The sequence below is a fragment of the Hyaena hyaena genome, unplaced genomic scaffold, assembly GCF_003009895.1.
Source record: "Hyaena hyaena isolate Hyena2069 unplaced genomic scaffold, ASM300989v1 scaffold_744, whole genome shotgun sequence".
Classification (NCBI taxonomy): Eukaryota; Metazoa; Chordata; class Mammalia; order Carnivora; family Hyaenidae; genus Hyaena; species Hyaena hyaena.
Window position 1 is genome coordinate 656,379 of NW_024081366.1, and position 10,501 is coordinate 666,879.

The window sequence follows — 10,501 nt, forward strand, 5'->3', positions numbered from 1 at the left end:
TTAGTTTTTCTGGTGGGGAGTTTGGTGAATTCCTTATAGATTTTGGATACTAGCCCTTTATCTGATATGTCATTTACAACTATCCTTTCCCATTCCGTCATTTGCCTATTAGTTTTGTGGATTGTTTCCTTTGCTGTGCAGAAGCCTTTTATGTTGATAAGGTCCCAATAGTTCATTTTTACTTTTAATCCCCTTGTCTTTGGAGATGTGTCGAGTAAGAAATTGCTGCAGTTGAGGTCAAGGAGGTTGTTTCCTGCTTTCTCCTCTAGGATTTTGATGGTTTCCTCTCTCACATTCAGTTCCTTCATCCATTTTGAGTTTACTTTTGTGTATGGTGTAAGAAAGGGGTCCAGTTTCATTTTTCTGCATGTTGCTGTCCAGTTCTCCCAGTACCATCTGTTAAAGAGGCTGTCTTTTTTCCATTGGATACTCTTTCTTGCTTTGTCAAAGATTAATTGGGCATCCATTTGTGGGTCCAGTTCTGAGTTCTCAGTTCTCTTCCACTGGTCTATGTATCTGTTTTTGTGCCAATACCATTCTGTCTTGATGACGACAGCTTTGTAGTAGAGGCTAAAGTCTGGGATGGTGATGCCTCCCATTTTGGTTTCCTTCCTCAATATTACTTTGGCTATTTGGGGTCTTTTGTGATCCATACAAATTTTAGGATAGTTTGTCCTAGTTTTGAGAATAATGCTGGTGGAATTTTGACTGGGTTTGCATTGAAGGTATAGATTGCTTTGGGTAGTAATGACATTTTAACTATATTTATTTTTCCAGTCCATGAGCATGGAATGTTTTTCCATTTCTTTGTGTCTTCTTCAATTTCCTTCATAAGTTTTCTATATTTTTCATCATACAGATCTCGTGTATCTTTGCTTAGGTTTATTCCTAGGTATTTTATGGTTTTTTGTGCAATTGGGAATGGGATCAGCTTCTTGATTTCTCTTTCTGTTGCTTCATTGTTGGTGTATAAAAATGAAACCAATTTCTGTATGTTAATTTTGTATCCTACCACTTTGCTGAATACATAGATGAGTTCTAGTAGGCTTCTGGTGGAGTCTGTCAGGTTTTCTGTGTAGAGGATCATGTCATCTGCAAGAAGTGCAAGTTTGACTTCTTCTTTGCCAGTTCTGATGCCTTTTATTTCCTTTTGTTGTCTGATGGCTGATGCTAGGACTTCCAGCACTATGTTAAACAACAGTGGTGAGAGTGGACATCCCTGTCGTGTTCCTGATCTCAGGGGGAAAGCTCTCAGTTTTTCCTCGTTGAGGATGATGTTAGCTGGGGGCTTCTCATAGATGGCTTTTATGATGTTTAAGTAAGTTCCTTCTCTCGCGACTTTCTCGAGGGTCTTTATTAAGAAGGGATGCTGTATTATGTCACATGCTTTCTCTGCATCTATTGACAGGATCATATGGTTTTTATCTTTTCTTTTGTTGATGTGATGTATCACATTGATTGATTTGTGAATAATGAACCAGCCCTGTAACTTAGGAATGAATCCCGCTTAATCATGGTGAATAATTCTTTTTATGTGTTGTTGAATTCGATTTGCGAGTATCTTGTTGAAGATTTTTACATCTGTATTCATCAAGGATATTGGCCTGTAGTTCTCTTTTTTTGCTGGGTCTCTGGCTTGGGAATCAAAGTGATGCTGGCCTTGTAGAATGAGTCTGGAAGTTTTCCTTTGATTTCTATTTTTTGGATTGGCTTGAGAAGAATGGGTATTAACTTTGAATAAATGTCTGGTAGAATTCCCCAGGGAAGCCATCTGGCCCTGGGTTCTAGTTTGTTGAGAGATTTTGGATAACTGAATCAATTTCTTCACTAGTTATGGGTCTGTTCAGATTTTCTATCTCTTCCCATGTGAATTTTGGTAGTGAGTGTGTGTTTAGGGATTTGTCCATTTCTTCTAAGGTGTCCAATTTGTTGGCATATAATTTTTCATAGTATTCCCTGATAATGGCTTGTATTTCTGAGGGTTGGTTGTAATAAATCCATTTTCATTCGTGATATTGTCTATTTGAGTGCTCTGTCTTTTCTTTTTGAGAAGCCTGGCTAGAGGTTTGTCAATTTTGTTTATTTTTTCAAAAAACCAACTCTTGGTTTCATTGATCTGTTCAACTGTTTCTTTGGTTTCTGTATTGTTTATTTCTGCCCTGATTTTTATTATTTCTCTTCTCCTCCTGGGTTTGGGGTGTTCTTGTTGCTCTCCCTCTCGTTTCTTTAGGTGTGCTGTTAGATTTTGCACTTGAGCTTTTTCTAATTTCTTGAAATAGGCCTGGAGTGCAATGTACTTTCCACTTAGGACTGCCTTTCCGCATCCCATGGAGTATGGTTTGTTGTATTTTCATCTCTTTCCATATATTTTTAACTTTCTTCTCTAATTGCCTGACTGGCCCATTCATTCTTTAGTAGTGTGTTCTTTAACTTCCATGTTTTTGGAGGTTTTCCAGACCTCTTCCTGAGATTGTTTTGAAGTTTCATAGCATTGGGATCTGAAAGTGTGCATGGTATGATCTCAGTTCTTTTATATTTATTGAGGGCTGCTTTGTGTTCCAGTATGTGATCTATCTTGGTGAATGTGCCATGTGCACTTGAGAAGAAAGTGAATTCCATAGCCTCAGGGTGTAGAGTTCTAAATCTATATGTCAGATCGTTCTGGTCCAATGTGTCATTCAAGTCCATTGTGTCTTTAGTGATTTTTCTGTCTAGTTAATCTGTCCATTGCTTAAGTGGAGTATTAAAGTCCCTTGCTATTAGCACATTCGTATCCATAAGATTGTTCCTGTTTGTGATTGTTTTCTGTATTTAGGTCTTCCCACATTCAGTGCGTAGACATTTATAATTGTCAGCTCTTCCTGATGGATAGGCCCTGTAATTACTATATAATGCCCTCCTTTATCTCTTGTTACTGTCTTCTCTTTAAAGCCCAGGATGTCTGATATAAGTATAGCTACTCCAGGTTACTTTCGACTTCTAGTAGCATGATAGATATTTCTCCACCCCCTTATTTTCAATGTGAAGGTGTCCTCCAGTCTAAAAAGAGTTTCTTGTAGACAGCAAATAGTGGATTCTGTGTTTTTATCCATTCTACTACCCTATGTCTTTTTATTGGGGCATTTAGTCCTTTTACATTCAGTGTTATTATTGAAAAATATGGATTTAGAGTCATTGTGTCCTTTGTGGGATTCATGCTTGTGGTCGTGTCTCTGGTATCATGTGTTACTTGCAACATTTCCCTCAGAGAGTCCCCCTGAGGATTTCTTGTAGGGCTGGTTTAGTGGTGACAAATTCTTTCCATTTTTGTTTCTTTGGAAAGACTTTTATATCTCCTTCTATTCTGAATGACAGGCTTGCTGGATAGAGGATTCTTGGCTGCATATATTTTCTGTTCATCACATTGAAGATTTTCTGCCATCCCTTTCTGGCCTGCCAAGTTTCAGTAGTTAGGTCTGTCACCACTCTCATAGGTTTCCCTTTGTATGTTAGAGCCCTTTTCTCTCTAGCTGCTTTCAGAATTCTCTCTTTGTCCTTATATTTTGCCAGTTTCACTATGATTTGTCATGAAGAAGATTGATTCAAGTTACGTCTGAGGGGAGTTCTCTGTGTCTCTTGGATTTCAATGTCTGTTTCCTTCCTTAGATTGGGGAAGTTCTCTGCTATAGTTTGGTCAAGGACTCCTTCAAGACCTTTCCCACTCTTCCTCTTCTTGAATTCCTATGATACGGAAATTCTTCCTTTTGATTGTATCGCTGAGCTCTGGAACTCTCTTTTCGTGTTCCTGGATCAGTTTATCTCTCTTTTTCTCAGCTTCCTCTTTTTCTATAATTGTGTCTTCTAAATCACTTATTCTCCTTTCTGCCTCTTCAACCTGTGCATTGGACACCTCCATTTTATTATGCATCTCATTTATAGCATTTTTTTAATTCATCACAACTCTTTTTTATTTACTTATTTACAAATCGTTTATTGTCAAGTTGATTTCCATATTAACACCCAGTGCTCATCCCCACAAGTGCTCTCCTCCATGCCCATCTACCCCCTCCCCCCCACCCATTAGTCCTCAGTTTGTTCTCATTATTCAAGAGTCTCTCATGGTTTGCCTCTCTCCCTCTCCCCCACTATTTCCTCCCTTCTTCTCCCCCTTGGTCCTCCATAAGTTCCTCCTAATCCTCCTTTATGTGCAGACATATGGTATTTGTCCTTCTCTGCCTGACTTATTTAGCTCAGCATAACACCCTCAAGTTCCATCCATTTTGCTACACATGGCCAGATTTCATTTTTTCTCATTGCCATGTAGTATTCCATCATATAGATAAACCACATCTTCTTGATCCATTCGTATGTTGATGGACACTTAGGCTCTTTCCATGTTTTGGATATTGTTGAGAGTGCTGCTATGAACATTGGGGTACATATGCCGCTATGCATCAGCACCTCTGTATCCCTTGGGTAAATTCCTAGCAGTGCTATTGCTGGGTCATAGGGGAGTTCTATTGTTAACTTTTTGGGGAACCTCCACACTGTTTTCCAGAGGGGCTGCACCAGTTTACATTCCCACCAGCAGTCATCACAACTAGTTTTTAGCTCCATAGTCTTTGTAGCAATAGTTTCTCTGATGTCTTCCGTGCCTTTTTCAAGCCTAGCGATTAAGTCTATGACTGTTTTTCTAAATTGTTGTTCCCAGTTATTTTGTTTATATCTGTTTTGAGCAGTACTTTAGCTGTCATTTCTTCCTGGAATTTCTTTGGAGGAGAGTTCTTCCATTTCATCATTTTGGTTAGCTTTCTCTTTCTTGTTAGTTGTAAAAGCTTGTTATGCACTCTGCACCTGCGAGTGCTGCTGTACCAAAGAAGGCTCTTTGACTGTACAGGGCCTGTCTGTTCAGAAAGTTTTCTTTGAATGATGTCTCTTGGTCTCTCTTGTTGAATCCTTGGTTATTTTATTTTCCTACTTGTAGTGGTATTTGGGACTCTCCACCATGTGTACCTTGGCTCGTTTCTTGAGGCAGCCCTTGTGTGTTTTCTTGGTCTCTGCCATCTAACACAGTGCTGATGAAACAACAGTATTCCACATCCAACGTCTGATGCTGGGAAGACGCATCCCATTTTTCAATTAAAACCTGACTTTCCCTGTCCACTTCCTTTTTAATTAATTTAGCGTCTCTCAAGCAGAAGTTGCTAAATTGCCCTCTTTTTAAACTTTTTTAAATTTATTTTTGAGAGACAGAGAGATTGATTGTGGGAGGGGCAGAGAGAGAGAGGGAGAGAGAGAGAATCCCAAGCAGACTCCTCACTGTCAGCACAGAGCCTAATGTGGGGCCGAACCCACAAACTGTGAGATCATGATGTGAGCTGAAACCGAGAGTCAGACGCTTAACCGACTGAGCTACCCCGGTGTCCCTCTACTGAATATTTTTAAACCATATACGTCATTTTATACATGTACAAGTATGTCTGTGGATAAAATTGCTCTTAAGTGAAATTGTTTTCAAAGGGTATGTCTTTTTAATTTTGTTGGATATTGTTATATTGCTTTCAATTGAATTCATACAGATATGTTACTGCTAAAAGTGAGTGGTTGTTGGTTTTTCCATACCTCGTCAATAATGTTGCATCCAGTTCTTATTTGACAAAGCATGTAATGAATCATAGGTAGAGTAGAAATGATTTTAATAAGTCAAATAATTTCTTCTTGAGTATGTATGTCATAAGATTCAGTGTCTAAAGTAGTAAATATTATCAGCTTGAACATAGGTAAGCAAACTCATTTTGGAGGGTCAGGAATTGATATATTCTTTCAAATCAGAAAACCATTTTAAAATGTTTACTAAGGAAGGTTGATTCTCATTGGAAGGTCTAAATTCTAGTGGCATAGAGCACATTTGGCAAAATGTGAAACTGCCATTTTTTAAACTGATGATGTTTCTCTATGATTCTGAAAGTACTAGGCTTTAATGTCAATCTTTGTTTTAAAAAGTGTGCCTTTTTGAGTCCTTGTCACCAACTAACTGTTCACTATATAAGTATCTTACCTTCAAGATGGTAAAAATAACCTGATACTATGGCAGTATGATTTGATTCTGACATTTTGATTTTACTGAATTTTAACATTGTTAGTGTTTCAAATTAGTCAGCTTTTTAGAGATAATTTAGTAAATATAATTTGGCCAATCAGTTCTCAGTGTCAAAGAGCTCTATTCACTTAATGAGTCAAAGTATTTTCAACATTTGTAGAGCCTTCATTTCAGTCACTTCTGAAGCTCTACATTTTATCATCATAATTACCTTTGAATCAATAGTTGTTTCTTTTTCATTCAACAAATATTTATTTTGTGTTTACTTTGCTTCCCACATTGGGAATATAGTGCCTAAGAAGGCAGATACTAATATCTCTGCCCAAATTGAGTTTTATATTCTAATGAGAACAAACAAGAAACAAGTAATGAGTAAATAAACATGATAATTATAAATTTTGAGAAATGCTATTAAGGACATAAACAGAGTGGGTAAGAGAAAGTGACTGGGGACTTGTGAGGAATGGGTGTTCAAGGAAGGCTTTTTGAGGAGGTGATACTTGGTCTGAGATTTCTTCTAAAAGATACTAAGCCAGCCTGAGAATAGCTGGAAGAAGAGCATTCCAGGCAGAGGGAATGGCACAGTGGCTTAAGGAGTTCAAGGGAAAAAGGAAGGCCAGTGTGGCTTTAGAGCTTAAGGAAAAGAGGGAGAGTGTAATGAAATAAGGTGGCAGAGATTTAGGGCCTATCTCTCTTAGGAGTGTCACGGGAAACAATTGGAAAATTTTAAGGAAGGGTTGTAGTATGATCTGAGTTTGTTTAATAGAGATCACTTTGGCTTTTTTTTGTGGAGGATAGAGTTATAAGAGGAGACCCGAGTGGCTGCAGGGCCACTAATTAAGAAGCTGTTGGTGGTGTCTAGAGAAGAGATACCAATAGAGATTTGTATACATGTGTTGGTAGTGGAGATGGACAGAAGTGGACTGGTTTGAGATATATTGCAGAGGTAGAACAGAGAGGACTTGATGATGGCTTTATTGGAACTGAGAAGGAGAAAAAGAAAAGGACTTTTGAGGTTTTTTAATTGAGCAACTGAGTTGATGGTGGTTCTACTTATTAATAAGGGGAATACTGATGTAAGAATAAGAGAGGTTATTTTGGTATTGGGGGAGGGCAAGTTGAGATTCAAGTTCTATTTTTACCTACTTAGATTTGAGATGCCTGTTAAATATACAAGAGACTTGTAAGTAGGCAGTTTGTAACTGAGCTCAGAGCACAGGAGAGAAGTTGGAACTAGAGATGTAAATATGGAATTCATCAGCATGGAATTCAGTATATTTAATCAGTAAAAACATTTTTTTTCACTTTTGAATTTCTCAGAGATCAGGATGTATCCTTGATCAGTGTCAGCCAGGCAGCAATCAAGATATAGTTGTCATTTGCTATTTTTGAGTGTTCCCTGGGAGATTGCCAGAATCAGACCTTGCGGGATGGTTGTCAGCAGATTAGGGAAAAAACTTGCAGGAAATATTGGAATACTCTTTTAAGCCCCAAAACCAAATGTCCCGGAGGAAGAGGGGAGGGAAGTAGTGAACCATACATGTAATGGACTTTCTTTGAAGCAAGTACCAAAAGTAGGTTAGGTTTATGTAATTGGGATCCCAGTACTAGTATCTTTTAGTTCTTGTAAGAAATGTTCCATTGCCAACACTCTGGCACAGAAGATGATATTGTGTGAAAAAAAAAACAAACCTGTTATCTACTGCTCTTGAATAGAAAAATAATTTAGAAGAGTAGGACTCTGAATGTAAAATTTTAGAAATACTTTCCCTACTTAATTTTGTTTATATTTATCATTTCATGTTTATAAAAAGGATATATGGCCAAAATCTGCCTACATCTAAAATTTAGTCATTATAAAATAAATTTAAGTGGTAGAAGACATTGTGTTATATATATGTGTGTATATGTATATATATATAGTTTAATAGGCATAGTTTTTTCTTAGCAATATATAAAATGTTTTAGAATTGATGAATTTTCATTGAAATATAGTGGATGATAGTTAAAGATAGGAAATAAATGAGATCACCTAGGTCTGAGTTTTCATAAAGAATCAGTTTTTTATAGAATCTACTATGTACACAGACTGCCTCACCAGACTTCCTTCTCATCCTTTAGGACTCCATTCGGGTATCCTATACCTTCAGAAGAAGCCTTCTCTAACATCTTTCATCTTCACCCCAGTGACTGAATACAGATTTGAGGCCATATATTAGCAAAATTATGCATCTTTCTTCACCGTGATCTTATTTTCCTTTTGTGTGTGCTCTAGGGAGAAATATGGAAGCTTATAATGAGTGTTTACTCAAAAGGAACCCAGAAGGGATAGTAGGAATAAAATGTAGCAAATGAATCAGACAGTGAAGAGCTATCTTAATTTTCTGTTAATTTTTGCTAACCAAATATTTCTGTCCTCATATCTCCCCACTTCTTTTTTGTTTTTGTTTTTTAAGGAATGGCCAGAAGAAAGGAGAGTAAACATGAGCTCTATTCGGGTAAATAAATTTATTTTCATCATGTTCAGGGATTTACTACAGCTTCATTTCATCAAAAATTTTATACCTTCACTTTTCTCCCAACCTTAAGTCTGCTGCCTCCATAAAGTCAAAGTGAAGTATTTGCTTTCTGAACTCGCTCCAGTGACTTTGATGTGAATTTATTGGCACATGCCCTCTACAGTCTTCTCTAAGATACAGCTATTCATAGTTTGACTTTTGCTGTTGAACCTGTGCATTTTCTCATTCTATAGTACAGTTGCATGTATTAAAAGTGTGACTATAATGAGGCTGATTTAACAAAACCTAACACAATTCTCTCATTGTTACAGAAACTCTGTTGTGTACATATTTACTGTAGGCAGTAATATAATGTCTGGTCCTGTGTTAGCTATTTTAGATGTTAAATTTCTAGAATGTGGGAATGTTGACCCGTTTCCATTTCATAGTACTTGTTCAGTTGAACAGCTAAAAAATTTTTTGCCAGTATAATAAAAGGAATGTTTAGCCCTTAAACTATGGTACTTTAAGGTACTTTCTGGTTTGAAAGTTACTTAGTGCCTGAGTTCCATTTATAAACCTGGCTCCTCTGAGATAACTCTTAGTATGTGCATTCAGGACATTGGGATCTTTTCCTAGGCAAAGAAGAGGAGGTAGAGATTAAGCCTAGTAAATATTTGACAAGTAATTTTCCTCTTTTTGTGCCTGCAGGGAAAGAAATGGAACTGGTATTTGGACTATTTATTTTCAGAGGGGTTACAAGGCTTGAAACTTTTCATAAGGAGTAGTATTCATCGTTCTTCTGCCCCCCACTGACCAGAAAGCATAAACCACATCATGAACATTAAATGAATTTTGACTGAAACAGACTGACCATACCGGACGAAATTATTTTCCCTGTTGCTTGAGAGGCCAAGTGGCTCAACTTGAGTTCCATAATCTGTTCACCAACAGACTGCCATCCTTGGAGCACTTGGAGACTGGCCTTCTGTGCATGGCTCAGGAGAGCCTCAGTGTGGCTGACTTTATTTTTCAGGGTCTAGATTCTTTAGCCCACTAGTGAAAACTGACTTCATCATCAGGCTCTGCCTTCCACTAGATTATACATAGATACATCTGTTATGTGGTGGAATTTTTCACATTCTTGTGGACTATAAGTTGCATCAGTGGAAGAGTGCAGGTAACATATAGTGGCAGTTAAGCCAAGACATACTTGTGCAAAATGCCCTTCCACTTCTGAAACCTCTGGGGATATTGCCATTTTCCTTACTGTGGACAACAGTGTCAGCATCAAGTTAACAGGATACAACATTTCTAAGACTGAAAGCCAGCTCTAGCTGATTGGTAGCTTCCTGGGCCTTCGCTGGTAGCAATTTGATAAGAGAAGGAAGGGGAGAGGATTGTGGGATAATCTATAATGTTCCTATTTATTCTACTTTGATTTCACAAAACTGTACTATTTTGTGTATGTATATGTATGTATATGTTACATGTCCCATTTTTACATGTTCAGGCCCATTTAAATAAATTGAGACTTTATTTTTGGGGATCATTCTGAAGCCTTTAAAAAATGTTTATGATAACTAGAATATTTTGCTGAAAATTCAACTTCACTGCTACTGAGTAACTCTTCTCCTTTTAATAAAACTCATTATCATTTGAGAGAAATTAAGCTTTTACTTTTGGTTTTGAGGGCACATGCTTGTGGCTTTTGTTTTTCCTCTAAAGCAAAACAAAACTATATTATTGGGTAGTGCTCAGGCTAGAATCCCATTCATTCATTTTTTGGAGTCAATACATATTTATCAAGCTTACTATGTGGCAGATATTCTTTTGTGTGCTGGCTGTATAGCTGTGACCAATACAAATTTACTACATCCTTCTGGAGAAGGCAGACAATAAAAATGTAAGCAGAAATGTAACA

The 10,501-nt window shown here is 37.4% G+C and overlaps 1 protein-coding gene across 2 annotated transcripts in view; it reads left to right on the forward strand.

Moving 5' to 3' along the window:
- CENPI (centromere protein I) overlaps positions 1-10,199 on the forward strand; it is an 80,115-nt gene extending 69,916 nt beyond the window's left edge. For both annotated transcript variants that reach the window (XM_039218077.1, XM_039218078.1), the window contains exons 20-21: positions 8,536-8,577; positions 9,289-10,199. In XM_039218077.1, the coding sequence (XP_039074008.1) occupies positions 8,536-8,577; positions 9,289-9,393 (147 nt within the window). In that variant the 3' untranslated portion in view covers positions 9,394-10,199. The remainder of the gene's footprint in view (positions 1-8,535; positions 8,578-9,288) is intronic.
- Positions 10,200-10,501: the final 302 nt, after the last annotated feature.